Here is an 18794-nt window from a genome sequence, read left to right as displayed (position 1 = left end):
AAAGCATGGCCGGCTAACCTTCCTACATTATCTCAACCTCCCCCCGGTTTTCATCTACTTTCATCTCATCTCATCACATCACAATGCCATGCATGCAATCGTACTGCCATCCATGTAACTTTAAAGTTCACTCTCGGGTCCCAAGATATAACCTATAACACTTCCACACTCCTCCAGTATCGGAATCGGAATTGTGAGCAGTAAACATAGATAGATGCGCGAACACGATGATGCACTCAGCTCAGCGCACCTCATGTCTCATAACAGTGGCCAGGCACCAATTAACTTGCTCTACGTGTAGAATGCATCAAATGTTACCGCAAGAACCTTTAGCGATCTTACCTTGATCGGTTAGTTAGGTAGAACAAAGTGGGTACATACTTGTTTCTCTCAACAGATACAAGAACACTAAGCGCAAGGATAAAGAGCAGCGGCATATCAGACTGGGATTCTCCCATCTCTGCCTACAGAATCCAAATCAAGAAATAAAAAGAAACATCATGATCGAACAATCTCAATCCTTCACAACAAATAAAAGCTGCAACAACAAATCAAAAAGAGAGAGAAAGAGAGAGAGAGAGAGAGAGAGAGAGAGAGAGAGAGAAAACTTTAGGGACTGCTACATCTAAACACCACTTGATTCGACGGCTGGTATCAGATCATCCAGCTACATCAGCAGCTCGTTCACCCAGTCCAGATCTGGCCAACACATACTGCTGCTGCCGCCGCTGTTGTTACTCTCCAACCCCAGACTCCTCACCTCCTTGGGAGCAGCATCAGCAGCAGAACTCGTCACTGGTGACGCTGAAAGTTCCATGGCTTCCAATGAGTTCGTCAACTCTTCACACAGACCGTCATAATCCATCGCACCACTGGGGTTGTTATTTCTATTGATACCTCTCATATTCCTCTGCTTTATATCATTGCCGGAGAGTTGCAGTTCCCCCACCGACGGTGAAATTGGCGGAGAAAAACTCATCAACGTCGACGTCGGAGAGAAGGCAGCGGCGGCGACGGAGTTATCGTTTGCAGACCAGAAACCATAACAGGGTGCTGAGGGCTTCTCGTCATTATTGCTGTGGGAGGGGAGGACACGAAGCTGCCGGGGAAAGTGAGCAAAGAAACAGACCTTGCGGCGGCAGCGCCGACCATCCTTGCAGGGCATGGTGCGGTACCTCGCCGGGTGGAGCCAGCACTCGAAGACACCATGGGCGAGCTCGCAGTCGTCCCCCCGGGAGCACGAGCCGCAGCGGCGGAAGTCGGGGCAGACGACGCCCGAGTAGTGGTACCGCCGGGGATCGCGGCGTCGCGCCTTCTCACCCGGGTGGGCGAAGGGGCAATCGGTCCAGTCGTGGCTCCGGCCACGCATGCACCGCCGGACCTTGAACTCGTACATCCGGAACTCGTCGCTCGAGTACACGTCCACCTCCTCATCCACCGACCCCTCGCCGCCGTCCTCCTCCTCGTCCTCATCCTCTGGCAGGACGACAGAGAGGCCTGGGCGCTGCAGCAGCCTCCTGGGAGGCAGGTCCAGATTCAACAGAGCTCTTTTCTCGCAGCACAGGCGGTGCCGTTCCGCACAGACGATGTTGGCCATACTCAAAGTCGCTTCAGCGAATCGGACGGTTTACTTTGCAGGGGAGGGTACTAGTAGCGGAGGTGAAAGGGTTTCGGCTTCCATGCAAGGTGACAACGTGGAAGGCGAGTGCCTGCGAGCCTGACCACATATGATATATGTTCTGCCTCCGAGTTTGGGCTTCCAGCAGTATTTGAGGAGAGGAGGGAAGAGTAGGTGGGCGGCGAAGTTTGCGTGCGGAGGCCGTACAAATGGCGGGCGGTTCGGGGAGGAGGCCACCACTTGGCGTGAGAGCTTGGTGCTGCTATCACTAACTGTTGCATGGTGCAAGGGCGTGTGCAGGGGCGTACGCACGTAATGATGCGTCGATGTGCGCATGCATGCACGGGGACGAGGTGAGAAAAGAAAATGGCGGTGAAATATCGGGAGGATTGAGAAAAGTCAGGAAGGTTGGCTAACGGTGCGTTGACGGAGTATGCAGATTGGATGTGATCCACAGTAACTAGCTGCTGATTACGTGCGGTTTCTGGATCAATCGATTAGCCTAATTAATCTCTAAGAAAAATTAGGAAAAGGAGTTAACCACAGACATTACCAACGATTGGAGCCATTACATTCCATTCATTCCAATCGAAATCAAACCAAAATAAGAAACAGCTGTGTCGGGTTTTACCTCACCGAAGCCACGATGAACAATCATGTGTGTGTGTGTGAAAATGATAAAAATGTTTTTTAATATTTGTAAAACATATATAAATATCAATAATTTGATATAAAAATGATAACATATCGATTTTATATTAGAAAAATAATGATAATCCTTATGCAGTAAACAAATTATGTTTCAATTATATGCAATACACCTCGATGACAAAATAACAAAGACGTATATATCATACTCGATATTGTATTATTCCAATAATGAATGAAGAGTCATATTTTATGATATGGATTCCTTCCGAAAATAGATAGAGAAAACCTATATCTCACTTCCAATATCGGAAGGAGTGGTATCTCTTACTTATCTAAATAGTGCTACGTTCTAATCATCACGTTTGACGCCTCATTAATCTCCAACGGGAATTATCTTATTTGTTCTCAGCAATGATACATAGTCAATTATGATCATTCATTTATATTAACTAATCGATTCATTTATGCATTCAACAAATAGTATTACAAAATATTATGAGTGATTATGCTAAATATATGATCCGATAGACTATGTCCATTAGTGACTTTGCATAAGGATAGATCTGTAATTTCCTTTATAGGTTATATTTCTAATATTGACCATCAAGATAATCACATATACTATATATGATAATAGTCAGATCATTATTATCAATTTAATAAAAAAAGAGAAAATCACTAATCATTTGTAAATGATACATTTTTCAGTTCATTAAATCATAAAAACATAAGACATCAATCTTTCAATAATCTTTAATCAACTAGAACCAAACATCCCAATTCATTTAAATTAAATTCAATTTAATTATGATCTAACATAACCAACCTTAAATCCTTATAGAACAAATCCTTAGATTGGTTTAATTTGAATTGATTAGTTTCAATTATGTCAAATAAGTTTAAATTTATCACATTGGTTTGGAATCACTGGCTTGAACTGATTATACATTTTTGATTGAGTCAACTAATGAGCTTAAACAAAAAAAGATAGAAAAAAATAGACAATGTCACATGATGCTAGTTTATACCAGATTGACCTACCTAAGCCTTATACAAGTCCTATGTGCTACACATGCCTGTCCTAAGTAGCAAGTTGGGCTGAGATATAGTGGGTTGGATAAATTGGTGATATTGTTATGTCTAATTATAGTCGTATAATTGGATGAGTCTAACTTCATAAGATGGGTTGAACCTTATTATCGATTTAGGCTAAGCCTTATCATTGAACTGGGTTATGCTTGGCTCACGGGTTGGATTGTGCTTGGTCATATAAGTTGTGTCATGCTTGATCATATAAGTTGAGTCATGTCTAATCACATGTGTTGAATCATGCTTAATCACATGAGTTGAATCTTGACTATATAAGTTGTATCATATCTAATCACATGATCTAGGTCATATCTGATCACATGAGCTAAGTTGTACTTGACCACATGAGCTAAGTCATGTTTAACCACATGGTTTGAATCATGCTAAATTATATGAGTTGGATTATACATGACTTATTTGACCATATATGCTAGGTTGTACCTAGCCATATGAATTAGTACGATCAATCAACTTAACTTTAACCCCAATTTGATGTATCTTATTAAATTAGATTTTAATATTTTAAATTTTTTTAAAATATTATAAAAAAATAAAAAACCTCAAATCCATTCTTTTCATGAATTAACTAATTTAGATTTATGATTCTAAATTTAAAAATAATTATGTAATAAAAATTCACACATAATTCTTAGAAATATAAATATGTCTAGTTAAATGAATTAGAATTACTATAAAATTAACTAATCACTTTAACATCATAATTTGATAATAATTATTTATTAATCATAAAAATTTAAAAAAATAAAATATTATTATGAATCACACAAATTATAATAATTCTAATATCACATATTTTAATATATAAATAAAAATTAGATAATAAAATAATAAAGCATCCTACCTCTTTTTGAATCATCTTCTCGAAAAATCTTCTCCTTAATCATCTCATTAGGAGACTCGGTTAAGAACTAGAGAGCTTAGCCCTTTTTATACAGGAGGATGAGCTCTCCTCAAAAGATAAACAATAATATAATTTTTATTTTTAATTTATTTTTATTTTACTTTCACACATAAAGATACAATTATAATATTTATTTATTATGACTCATATAAAGAAATAGACTTTGAACTATTATTTTCTAAAACCTATGACTCATTAGGAAATAAATAATTTAATAATTTAATTGATTGATAAAATTTTTAATCTATCCACATGATTAAGGAAATTAATTTTAATCATTTACTTAATCATACTATACAAAAAACTTAATAATTTAAATAAAATGATATATTATTTAAGATAATTTTATTTATGTTAAGGGAGAAAAGAAATTATCGATAATTACAGTACATGTATCCGGAGGACAAAAAAGTGTCATGTAGTTTTTTTTTTTTTAATAGAGAGTCGTTTTATGACAAAAGATGATTATGAAATGTTTTTTTGGGATGAATTGCCCATGATTGTTAGGGTAATAGTGTCAAAACTTAAATTAACATTATTAATACTTAATTATTAGCATAGTAAATTTAAACATAAGTTAACATTATTACTAATTAAAAAAATGATAGTTCACACGGTAGAAAGGGATAGTGACATATATAAAATTTTTGAATATTTAAAAGATATATTAAAATTTAATGAAATTAAGTTGGAAAGTAAAAGTAATAAAATGTCTTATATATTAAAAATATTATTTTAAAATTCATATGACCATAAAAGCATTGCAATGCACAAGATGAAAGTAATAAAAAAATTTAGATATTTAATGTTTTTCCAAAATCAATGATAATTATGATTGGTAGTATTAATTAAATTCTATAGAACAAGTATTAATATCAATGGCATATATAAAAGATTTTTATATCTAAAAATATTTGTTAAAATTTGGAGGAACAAACATGTTATTTTTAAAGTTAAAAGGGTATATATATATTAAAAAAATCATTCTATAAAGGAAAATCGAAGTATTTAAATTTTTTATTATAAATTTTAACATTACTCATTAACTTGAGTTTTTCTTTTAAATTTGTAGGGCAAAGATGCCATTAAAATAAAAGATGGGGATAGAAACGCGAAAGCAGTAATCCCGAAAGGGTGAGCCTCCGTGTCCAGACGGAATCGACCGCCGCACGGTTCGTCGAAGGGCACGGCGGTGGGAGAAAGACCTGCCGCCTTCTCCTCCTCTAGCAGGCTGCGCATACCAATCTCCCACGGAGTCGTCAGCTTCTCGATAGCGCCATGCCCCCGAAAGGTAAAAGGACGAACCCTTACTCCATCCCTAACCATGCTTCTCGCTCCATCTTTACTCGCTGATATGAGGCGCTGGTTTTAGATCTTCCCGGCTTCTATTACGACGTGGAGAAGAATCGCTACTTCCCTATCAAAGGTCCCATTCCTGGCTCGAAGCGTCCGCTGGTTTCCTCCTCGGTTTCGTGTTCTTCATCAAAACGGGCTACTAATGGGGAGTTCTCCAATCCATATCAGGTTGATTGCGTTTTCTTTTTCTTGGATCAAATGAGGTAGTTTATACCACATAAATGTGTGGTATTCGTCTCCGTTCAAGGAAACAAGTAGGATATACTTGTTACTTGGCTGATATGATTACGAAATGTAAATAAATTTATCCAAGAATTACATCTCCTAGTTTTGTAATTTATATTTATGATATTTTTACAGTTACATCCATGGTTTTGTTGATTTTTTTATTTTAGATTTAAATAATGTGGTTTTGTTTAGAAGATAGTGTGAGACATGGAATGAAGTAATGAATTTTTAATGATCTCCAGGATCATCAAATGCACCAAGCGAGCCGAAGAAAGCTGTTAAAATCTTCTGAGCTGCTTCAAATTAGGGAGATACATGGTAGATCTATTGTTTCAAATAAATACAGATGTAATTTTGAACAAGAGTATCAAAAGCTGCAAGCTTCTTATCCCATGGTAATTTGGACACTTACTGTTTCTTCTTTTCCCAACCATTTATGCAATTCTGTTTTACCTCTTTTTTTTTTAGCAACTTCTATTTATTTTTTTCAAATCAATATTCAATTTACAGGCATCATCCTCAGAAATCTAATGAAAAACATAACCATAGCTTGCTTTCTCCTAGAAATGGCTAGGTATATTGGTGAAGGTTGCCTGATCAAAGAAAATTTTTATGATATGGATGCAACTGTTTGAAGTCTTGTATGTGCATGGGGCTAAGGTTGGTGGCTGATAAATAAATTGCTGAGTGTGCTTTACAGAAAGGTTTTACCCATTGCTAGCAGCAACATTTTTTAGCTCATGGGTCATCTTAGGGAAGCGACTGGCACAATACTATGCTGATTGTGTCATGTTTGACTTGTTATTCATGTTGTTCAGGCAGTTAATGAACATGTTGACATTTAGAGAAAAGACAGCTCGATAGGTTGTTAGGCATTTAATATGGATATTGCAAACACTTCTGGATAGATTCTACTGTTGTCTAATACCTGATGCAAACAATCTAGAATGTTTCTGGATGTGAACCTATTAAAATTTTTTCTTTTCTCTGTGATTACATCTTTCTTAATGAAAGATGGAAGAATTTATGTAGCATAATGTATAGTTAGCAAACCTACCTGAATGAATTTTGTTCAATTAATCATGCCTTTAAATCACATGCCCCTTATCATTTGAATTCACAGCACTCACCCAAGAGGCCAAGATAAATTTACATCGTGTCTTATTCCATGTTAATGGTGAGTGTCAACAATCTTTTGGACAGTTGTTGCTAGCACACTCAATGTTAGATGGAAACTGGCACAAAATTTCCCATCAAGATGTGAGATGCCAATGAAGCTAGCACATTTCAGAATGCTGTTTGGCAATTTTTATTTCATCATATTCTGTTCAACTTTTCCATGTTGTGTTCCGATTAGCATGGGACATGGGGCACGATGTACCATGTCAAAAAAAATAAAAAAAAACATGTTGCCAATTCTTTCCATAGGCATTGGCATAAGACTAAGCAATTTTTGGTTTGTTGATAAGCATAGGAGCATGAAGATTGACATAATGCCATACTCTATCAAGAGGTCTCAGCATGTCATTGTGCACATCAATGTCAATCCTTGATTCATAAAGTTTATAGCTACTGCAAAATTGTTCATCATTCTTGTGCATGATTTTTATTTGGTTGCAATGAAGTTTGTTTAGTTTGTTGCCACAATATAACTGTTATATGTTTATGCATTTGTTTGTTTTTGCTGTTCTTGTTGCTATTTATTTATTTTTTCCTCTATTGATATTAGTTTGTTTGTTTTGAGAAATACAACAGGTGTGGAAATATCAAAACACGGTTGGTGTATCCGATGGTGCATTGGAGCAACTACATGGTATTGTTCAAACACCCAAAGGTTTGCAGTTGCAAAAAATTTTGACAATGGGTAGTATGACTGGTTACATCAGGTAAGAATACTTTGGAAGCTGAAAAACGCTTACGGTTAAGCTTTTGGGATGTTGCATGAGTCTTGCTTCCATTTTATTTTATTTTTTGTGTTAATTGAATTATTCTACTATGGAAGTTTGGTAAGTGAATTATTCTGGAAATTGACTTGCTAAGGCAAGGATAGGAAGCAGGACCATGTAATCTTAAAACGAGCTTCCTGTTCTACCAGATTTTGACTGTAGCCAACTTTCTTCATAGGTTTCATTACGTACAGATGTTGTCTAAACATTCATTCATGTTGTGTTATATTGAACAACTTCATAGACCTTTTTGTTGTGTTTATTATTTCTGTTATTGTTTATCATGACTCATTATGTAACACATCCTATTGATGACCTTAATCCTTGTGTTTTTTTCTTTCTCATTCTTTTTTGGTTTAAGGAAACAAACCGTAAACGATTAGTTGTCATTAAAAGATTCTTTTTCCATCTTACCAATTTATTACTTTTTATAATTGTTATTATTGCTTCTGTTAGTGGCTTCCTGAATAACAAAATCTATTGAAGCACCTATGACTTAGTTCACCCATTACAATATATTGGAATTGCAGTCAATTTATTTATCAAGATGAGTTGATTAGATACATTTTTTATGTTCCCATAGGAGCATTATTGGATTGAAAAATATGTCAGACCAATCTATATTAATTAACTTCCTCCATGTTATGTTGTCACTAGCAAATACCAGTCCATGACATTAATAATGAAATTTGTGATTGTGTTGTGACATGTTCAACACTCAAGAGGAAAGTTCCTTCTTTTAATATGCCATGCAACTCAATCGTATGATCAAGTATATTCCTTCTCTAGAATGTACTTGAATATGAACCTCCTTAAGTTAAATCATGACATATTTTGTTAGGAAAAAATACTGTGACATATTTGTTGAATTGGATTTTACATCTTTTTTTTCAGTTTCTATTTTTGCAATCACCAATAAATTTTTCCCTTAATATAAATTAATTACCATAAATAATATATTACTTTATCTAAATTATTAACTTTCTTGTTTGTGTAATATGATTAAGGAAATGATTATGATTTCTTTAATTATGTGGACAAGCTAAGAATTTTGCCAATCAATTAAATTATTAATTGTTTTATTTCCTAATGAGTGATGTGATTTATAAATAGTAAATAATTCAAATTTCATTTTTGTATGTGAACCATAAGAAATAAATATTATATTTCTATCTTTATATATGAAAGTAAAATAAAAATAAATTAAAAATAAAAAGTAAATTATTGCTTACTTTTCGGGGAGATCTTATCTTCTCCTATATAAAGGGGTTTCTCCTCCCTCATTCTTCATTGAATCTGACAGTGGGAGGATTGAGGAGAGGATTCTTCGAGGAGATGATCTTTAAGGAAATGATTCTATTATTTTTTAATCAGTTTTGATTCATGTTTTAGGATATTTGATATTAGGATTGTTATAATTTAATGATGTACAATAATGTTTTAATTTCAAAATTTTATGATTAATAAATAATGACAATTGATTTGTGATGTTACAATGATTATTTGACTTGTAATGGTCTCTTAAGCTTAAATGAATTTCAAGATTGATTTAATTATTAAAATTCTTATTTTTATATTAATATAATAGTTTTAATTCATTTAATTAGATATTATCTATGTTTCAAGAATTATATGTACATTTTTATTATTTAATTAGTTTTAAATTTAATACCATGAATTTAAATTGTTTAATTGATTGATTTGAGTTACTTTCTAATAATTTAAAATATTAAAATTTAATTTAATAAGAGGAGTCTAACTAGTGTCTGACCCGAGTCAAGTTGATTTATCAGAGTTGGGCGACCCAACCCTTGTGGTTAAGTACAACCCAACCTAGGTGGTCAAGTATGATACAGCCCATGTGGTAATGTACGACCCATCCCATATGACCAGGCATGGCCTAGCCCATGTGATCATGTACGACCTAGCCCATGTGGCCAGGTAGGTGTCAACTCATGTGGCAATGTAGGGCCCAACCTATGTTGCTAGACATGATCTAGCCCATTTTGCCAAGTACGACTCAGTCTATGTGGTCAGGCATGACCCGACTTATATGTTTATGCACGACCCAACCCGCGATGCTAGGCTCGCCCAGCCATGTGACTGACGTTAGACATATTGTCGTATCTCTATCTCGCCTATTGTACCTTATATGACAGTCTAATTTCCTCTCCCTTTAGGTTCCGTTAGTTCCTAATTGAATTAAATTTGGTTCAAGTCAATTGAACTATTTCAATTAGGGTTCTAGTTAATTGATGACTATTGAAAGACCGATACCACATATCTTTATAATTTGATAAACTCAAAAGTTTCATCTAAAGGTATTATTTGAAAATGATTATTGATTTTCTATTTTTTTAATTTTATGATATTGATGTCATTGTTACCATGTAGTATATGTGACTATACCAGTGGTCCATATTGGAAGTGCAACTTGTGAAAGGAACTACGGGTCCATCACAGTATGGAGCCATCAATGAACATGGTCTAACAGATCATACATCAAGTATAATTCCTCATAATATTTTCTTGGATGCATGCGTGAATGAATGAATGTAAATGAATGATCATGGTTGTTTATGTATCCCTGTTGAGGGCAAGTAAGGCGATTCCTTTCGGGGAATAGCAAGTCATTAGACGTGACGGTTAGACGATTCCTCCATTTGTTGCTAGGAGGAACGTGTTTCCACTTGGGCAGGTAAAAGATATCATTCCATCCGCTGTTGGGAATGCGATATGGGTTATCTCCAACCGTCGTTGGGAGGAATTCATCTTGTGGAGTATGTTTTTTCATCTGTTGTTGGGAGAGCGCACCATTGGGTATGATGTACGCATTTGTTAATTAATTGTTATGAATGTCATCAAGATATATTGCATGCAACTAATGTATGATTTTGTTTACTGCATAAGATTATAATTATTTTTCTGATACATAAGTTGATATGTTATCATTTTATATTAAATTATTGATATTTGTATATGTTTCACAAATATTAAAATTATTTTTATGATTTTTTGGAGGTTCCTACCAACATGTTTGGTTGTTGTTGTGTTTTTATCTTATATTTATTTTCAAAGTAACCTGCTACTTTGTAGTAGATATGAGGCTTAGGTGGAAGAGATTTTTTCATCACTTGTGGTCCTATCGAGAAGATGTGGTCATTTTTTTTGTAAAAAAAAATGTTTGTTGTTGTAAAGATAAGAATTTGAATTAAAAATTAAAACAAAAAGTCTTCTGTAAATTATGAATATTGAAATAATAATTTAAATTTTTATAAATCTGGGATGTGACAATTTTGGTCCTAAATGCTACTAGCATCACAATTTTTGTTACTTTGAGTTGTCCCCATTTCTAAGTATGTCTCAATGGATTCTTTTTATCGTTGTTTTTTTTCCTTTTACAGTCTGTATGAAGTTGCAACAGTCAGCCAATATTTTGATTATCGGTTTGAGTGCATACCAAAGCCCATTTGGTCTATGAGAAATCCCAAAACATGTGATGATTCTGGAATTGCTGGTATATGGTGCTTGGCAGAGTCTCTTCCAGGTTTTTCATCCAGTATTTCCTGCATAAAGAAGTTTAGTGGGAATTTTTCTGATACCACTCAGGATGGTTCTTCCTTTCGCCATGCTTTGTATCCAAACCAACTTTTCTATTTATCGCATTCTGTTTGTCTTATCTGGTGTCCTTTTTTTCCCTACCCAAAATTGTTAACTATGATCACATTTGTGTTCCTTGACACTGCACATGATGACCACTTTTGGATCAGGAGCAGCTGGTGGTTCTGTCTATATCCTGAATCTACATGAACCTCTAGATTTAATTTTAAGTTCTGGCAGCCTTTTTAGCCATATTTCAAAGATTGCATCATTCGATCGCACAATATGGACTGCTGATTGTAATTCACATGGGACACAAGCAGTGATTGGTGAGTTTGTCTCTCCTCATTGTTATGCATTATTATATATTTGAGTTATATTGAGTTACAGGTTCTACATTATGTAAAACATAATAATAACCATGTTTCACACTTTAACTTTTTGGTATGTCAGATAAAATTAATAGGAATATCTTTTGATGAATTTGAATATGTATGCATGTGTGTGAAAGACCAGACTTCAGAATACTGTCTAGCAAATTAGTATGTTGAAACATAAAATATATCCACAATCTTTTTTCCCCTTCATTAGATCCAGTTTGATGGTGGTAAAACCAGGGATAACAAAAGCCTATTACAAAAGATGATTTGAATTTAGCAGTGCACCCAATTTTGTTTGTGCTACACTCCAAATAGCTTGCTTTTGACACCAGTAGTAAATGATAGTTGCGGGAGAAGTGTTGTTTTTACTAATAGAAACCCTATTTTGACATTTTAGACATGAGTTTTTGTCCAAGACAGTGGATCTAAAGTACATTGGCCTCTGTTTTGCTAAACTATGACCAATAAGGCTGTAGAATGATTAATGCATCGCATAAAAAGAATGGTGAAAGTCAGAGGTCCAATCTATCGAAGTTCCAGAATTTCACAACAAATATTTTGCAGAATTCTGCTGGTGAAGCAAGTTTTTTTTATATATACGTTCTGGTTAGTCTGGTACAACATGTGCAGAAAATGGGGTCAATTGCAGGATTGGGTGGAACTAAAACCCTTGCAGTACTATGTATGGAAATGGTAACTGGTGTATAGGTATCCTAAAAGAATTTATATTTGTAATTTTTAATTATCGTCTTCTATATAAAGGGTCATAAAACGTGACCTTCTTACTCTATACCTTGCCAGAGCAAGTGGACAAGCCTTTGAGTGCTAATTGTGATGATATATCAATTAAAATTTATGCCAGAGAACAAGTCATAACAAGTCAGTTCAACCTGCTCATACGATAATCCATGACCTACTTAAGATTCCAGCTACAAGCTAATCCATTTAACCTCCTTATTAAGGAATATGAAAAAATGACTATATTTGGTGCTACTTGGTTGGGAGATAAGGAGACAAAAAGAAAGCAAATCTAGATTTCTGCCTCGTTTTCTGTGGCATCTGATATCATCAATCTAGGTTTTGCTGTATGTTATAGAAACTTGAAACTAACTTTTAGCATGTCATTCAGATTATTATCCAGCTTTCTCAAAAAGTTCTATGTATCATAATTTCCTTTTGTTTATAGGTGACTTTTTGCAGATTGAGAACTGTTCTGATTCAGAAATGGGTTTATTAGATTCATTCACCATTAAGATAATCATATAATTTATCTTTTTGTCCTTTATTATTATACAGTTTGTAATTTTCATATATTCCTGTATAAAGCTGTAAATCTTTTGATTAAGATTTTTCTAGGTATGTTAATTCCATCGTAACCTGGTATTGATCCTTGTCAATACAAAGAAAGGAATGGAGAATCATATTTTGTTGTACTGGTTAAAAAGAAGGTACGAGATTTTTGGGAATGATAGTCTAGTCAAGAGAGTGATTAAAGCTTTTATGTGTGCTTGGTGGTTATGAGAGAGTATAGTCCATGGTGACTATGTGGAGTCATATTATGTGTATGAAACATCCATGAATATAGATGCCTAAGTCAAATTAGCAATGTGAAATCAAGCACCATATGTAAGTTAATTTAAACAAATGCTGTAATAAAATGGAAATCCTACTTTACCAGTGCTCTCATGGTTTGGTGATTCCATTCATCTATTAGACATTGTTATTCAATAAATCCATCAGGATCTTCCCTCAGTTCTAAATACTAGATTTATTAATCATGATGAAACAGTTCACTCCTTTTGCCCATCCATTATTTATTTGAGGTATCCTTCATTCCTTTTTGTAGGAGATAACATGTACTTTTATTCTATAAATTTGTATTGTCTATTGCTCGATTCTTTTTTGTAGGAGATAATATGTACTTTTATCTTATAAATTTGCATTGTTATTGCTTGATTCTTTGGATGCACATATAGTTTCCCCAAATTATGTCTCATCTTTCTATCGTTTCTTTGCCTAGGTACTAATCTTGGAGCTACTTTGATAAACTTAGAAACCGAAGAGGTGTCATGGTTCTACCGTAGTAGAAGTGATGTCTTTTCGCAACAGTTTATTCATTCGGTATCAAGATCTGTTGCTTTAGTGAATCTTTTTCTTTTTCCTCTCGAGTCATTTGTTAAATAAAAAATAATTTGCACAAGTTCACAAAAAGTATAGTTTCAACTTTGATTTTATTATGGAGATAATAATTTCTTACCAATGGTTTGCTTCACAGTTATGCTTGTATTAAGATCTTTCTTATAGGTGCCTGCATAATCGTGGTAAATGGTTTAGAATTTATTTTGAGTGATGTAATGAGGTAGTGTCAACTCATCAAAGAACATGTGATCTATTGCAAGAGATGCTTAAGGTTCGGTAGTAGCTCCATTTTGTCCATTGTAACTATACTGGACAACGGACTGAATAAATAAAATGGCACAGATTTAGTCATTTTAGTTGAAAGTTGGATCTAGAATCAAAACATTTAAATTGGATGCAGAAAGATTAAAATAACTTATTTATTGTCATTTCAGTTTCATTATTACCCAGACCACTACAACTTCTTGTTTTTTAGTCAGTTTCTAATTAAATGTTCTGTTTGAAGACTTCATATGCATCCTACATGCAAGCATATGCTCAAGCACACAACATAGATATATAGATATGCTCTAAAATCATACAAGTATTAAGTGCATAATTATATATTATTTATAGCTACTATTGTTCTTTCTTCAGCTAATGTTCGACAACACACTTTATCCGAACTCTTTGTTAACAAACTTATACTTTACTGCTTGACATTGTGAAAGAAAGCTTCATATAAAACTGACATATTCAAACACCCAAGTTCAGCAGCTGGATATAGTTTCTAGTGGTCCTCTTTATGCTCTCTCTCCCCTAGAAATTATAAAGTGCATAAAATTTTCTTATTTTGAATTTGAATTGCTAACCCAGAAGCCAGTATTTTAAATTGGATTCTATTAATTGTGTATGCAAGAGTTCTGTTCATGGAGTTATATGATTTTTGCACCCATTAAGCCTAATCCTTATCTTACATCTCTCAAGTATCACGCCATATTGACAATTATTTAATGTCCTTTCATTTACATGATATAGGGAAATGTTGTTCTATGTGGGCAAAGAAATGGAGCAGTTATATCAGTTGATATTCGGCAAAAACAATCAAGGCATAAGGTACTTCAGATAAGCGTATCTTAAACATAAATAAGGGTTAAAGAGATCACAAAGAATATCATGGTATTTATCCCTAAAATTACTAAGCTGGGAGTTAGAAGCATCACATAGTGCCACCAAGTTTTGTTTTTGTTGTACTCAGTGTTAAGACTTTTTCCTACTAATCTGATATAGACAAAGATATGGGATTGGTTTCTTGAATCCTTTTTAGCTATTGTTTTACAGAGGTTGCTTTTGTGTAAAAAACCATTAAAATGAACAGTGTTTGCTTACAGCTTGGTAGAAATTTGAATTCATCTGATGCTGTCTTCATGTCTTCGGCTGTTTGCAGGTACTGTCTTTCTTTAATGTACAGGTTCTTTGCATGTTCAGTTGGATATTTGCTAAATTAAACCAATCGTGTTCTGCAGTTTGGTAGCACTTCAATCAGATGATAACTATTTTTTAGCTAGCTCCATGGATGGATCTGTGAGTTCTTTTCACTACTTTGTATAAAAAGTATGTATTAGTGATGTCCATATTCTGAGTTACTTTAGGTAATTTGTTGTGTAATTTGAAATAATCATTTTGTTCTGTTCATGTCATATAACTGTTTGCCAAAATAATAAAATTTAGAATGCACCATTTTGGATTTCGTTTTATGGGATTTACTGGAAAGCGGAAGCAACTGCATATGCTGACTTTTTCCTAGCCACCATTCGTAGTATACCCATTAGTAATTGCACACTCCCACTTTCCATATTAATCTCATCCTTGGGTTACACATCCTGATCTGCTCGGGGATTGGAATGGCAAAACACCATTGTTAAGGGTGTACTGACAAGTTCAACTTGATATGTAGAAAGATAGGTACATATTGGATGGATGGGTATAGAGGCTTGACAGCATCGCCAGAACCATGAGGTGACTGCCAAATCAGATCCTAAGGGGGTTGAATAAAAAAAGGGGGTGGAGCAGTGCAGCAGTATGCACCTACCCAGGAAATTACTCTTAAGAAATATTAGGTTAAATGAAGTTCTATTATGCAATAGAAAACATTTTTTTAGACTCAAGATAGAAATGAAACACCTGATTTTACATTTGTTACGACATATCAGCCCCTTGTTCTGCATCTGTCCCTTACTCCCAAGTCCTGCACCTCCTAAAGTCATGTGTGGAAAAAGGGCAACAGTGCCTCCCTTTGCCCAAAAGGGAAAGAGAAATTTTTTTGGCTTCTGCTATTAGGGAAAACCCCCCTTTTCCCTTTGGATGGCTAATTTAGGAAGATACGGAATAGAGAAGCTCTTGAACATCTTTAGATAGCTTTATTAAGTACAGACTTTTCTAACATCCATTGGCATTTCTACCTTTATGTTCACTGAAAGGCTTATATCATGACTGATTCTTTGGGTTGCTTTTAATTGGCTTTTTCTTGGACACTATTTATCTTAGCAATCTATCTTATTTTGTGTTCAGACTGCACATCTACTTTCCGTTCATCCATGTGTTAACAATGTTGTTAGTGAAGCTGTTAATTTTAAAAGGTCATTTGACTTGGTATTGATGCAGATCAAACTCTTTGACTGCCGTCTTCTTCAAAGAGGATCAGTCCAATCTTACGCAGGACATGTGAATTCACACACCCGTTTGCAACTTGGAGTGAACCCATCTGAAACATTTCTTATATCGGGTACATTGTCTTTTGGTTGGTATTGGATTATTAGCCATTCAAGTAGAGGTCAACTTCCAACAACTTCATGGCAGGTGGGGAGGACTGCTTTTTGCGCATATGGTGCATCAAGAACGGTGAGCTTATATTTGGGGAGAAAGTCTCGGACTCGATACTCACAACGGTTTGCTGGCCAAAAACTGGAAATGAGTTTGATGGTTGTTCTCCCACCACCTTGTAAAATTTTTGTTTCTAATATATATGATATGTGCTTGTTTACAGCTATAATCTTTTTTTATCGCAGGGAAACAAAAATCACGTAAGCAATTAGAGTGCTGCTCTGAGTATTCATATTTTCCTACCCATAGCTGGGGGACATGGTTGGGATCACCTGATGGGCTATTTTACATGCATGGTACTTGATCTTAACTAAAACAAGTACATACTGACTCATGGAAATCTGCTGCCTTGTGGTAAGTGACACTCGTCGGAGTATACAAGTATCGATGTCAAGATATCTGCCAGAGACTGCATCTTCCGCTGTTCCCAGTAATGTAGTGCTGATCCAGTCGGTAGGTTGGATGGAAGTTGCTGTTCTCCAGTTTTTGGACTTATTGTAAATGGTTTATCTCTGTGTTGATGGTTAACCCTTCTCTTTTGGAGCTAACCATGCTAAATTATCCTCTTTAAGCATCATCAACCATGTTATATTTGTATATTTTCTGTATTATAAACTTCATTAGAGCTGAGGTTGGTGCATCGAGGTACGTACGTACCTTAAGCAGCGGATAAGCTGTGAGGTAACGACGGGCCATCAACAACTTTCTTCATCAATTAATGTCTTGGTTGAAGTTGTACGAGCAAATCGTCGAGGACGCATTTTGCACGAGATGTTCAAATGATGAGCTCGGGATCGCACGGTGGATCGATCCAATTCACTCGATCGACATGATAACAATTTACTCCTTCCGCTTGCTATTGCGATGAATGAGAGGGTGCAGCAGCTTGATGCAGTTTTTTATATTATTAAGCGACATCTTCGAATTTTAATTCATCTAATTTTCTAAAACAATTACTTTTTACATTCTGCTGTCCGACTTCCGCTCTCATAAATTTTCACCTAAAAGCGAAAAAACAAAAATTAAACTCCTCCAAACGAAAGGGCAAGCTGTTCAAGTCCTGTTAAAATCATCTTGTTGCCTTCGCCTCAACATTGTCGTCGTTTCGTCCGTCGTCGTCGCCACTGTAGCAGTTGGGGATGCCCAAGAGAGGAAAGGCGATGGTGACTTTGGGGAGGAGGAAGAGGCGGCGATGCAGGTGGGAAGCGCTTATTTATCTGAACCAGACCAAGATGGTTTGTTCTTTTACCGATCTGTTATCTTTCCTATTAAAGTTTATATTATACTTTTCCTAAGTGTGTTACGAATTCGTTTCTTCTTCTTCTTAATTACTGCTCCTTGGCCTGTCTTAGCGTTCAAATTGGTAGGCACGGTGGCAGATGCAAACCCTAACTGGGGTTGCAGGGCAGAAATATGGTTTGGGATGAACTCTTGGACCAAGGATTTATCTTTGCTATGTTAGCTTTTTGTTAGGCTTTCCAGATTAAAGAGTTAGCATTCAAATGGTAGGCACGGTGGCAGATGCAAACCCTAACTGGGGCTGTAGGGGCAGAAATCTGGTTTGGGATGAATTTTTGGGCCAATCGGGTTTTCGTAACTGGTCTGAATTATGCAGTACCGATATACCAGGCTTACGTCGGTATCACCGGGAAAAATAAATTACATACTCATTGGTATGACCTAGATGGTCCGGTGGTGGTTGTCGATTGGACCAGATATCAGTTGGTACGTACTGGTCCAACCGGTCTTTGATCCCTTATTCTGAACTTGTATAGGTGCTTGTTGTCATTATTATCTGTGCTTCTATAGGTGCACCCCTGTAAACAAGTTTGACTTGATGTAAGTAACCAAAATATCTTTGGTTTCGGATAATTATAAATCAGATCAGAAGTTATTCCATGTATCAACTCTTACATATCCAAAATATCTTCTCATCTTGCCATCTACTTCGACTGATCTTACTATTGCTGCTGAATGTTAGAAATTTGAAATGGGTTGATAAA

The 18794-nt window shown here is 35.3% G+C and overlaps 1 protein-coding gene and 1 pseudogene across 1 annotated transcript; one reads left to right on the top strand and one right to left on the bottom strand.

Annotated features, from left to right (window-relative positions):
- Positions 1-667: 667 nt before the first annotated feature.
- On the bottom strand, positions 668-1597 carry LOC135677929 (zinc finger CCCH domain-containing protein 2-like). Its single transcript, XM_065190335.1, has one exon. The coding sequence runs from the start codon at positions 1595-1597 to the stop codon at positions 668-670; it is 930 nt and encodes a 309-aa protein (XP_065046407.1).
- A 3796-nt stretch (positions 1598-5393) lies between these two features.
- On the top strand, positions 5394-17421 carry LOC135585952 (uncharacterized; annotated as a pseudogene).
- The last annotated feature ends 1373 nt before the right edge of the window (positions 17422-18794 follow it).

Source organism: Musa acuminata, chromosome BXJ1-6, assembly GCF_036884655.1.
Source record: "Musa acuminata AAA Group cultivar baxijiao chromosome BXJ1-6, Cavendish_Baxijiao_AAA, whole genome shotgun sequence".
NCBI classification, from domain to species: domain Eukaryota; kingdom Viridiplantae; phylum Streptophyta; class Magnoliopsida; order Zingiberales; family Musaceae; genus Musa; species Musa acuminata.
Note: the sequence above shows the minus strand (reverse complement) of the source record. Positions and strands in the feature narration are given on the sequence as shown.

Excerpts from the sequence above, each read along its gene's own strand:
- LOC135677929 (XM_065190335.1), bottom strand. The coding sequence starts at position 1,597 with ATGGCCAACATCGTCTGTGCGGAACGGCACCGCCTGTGCTGCGAGAAA.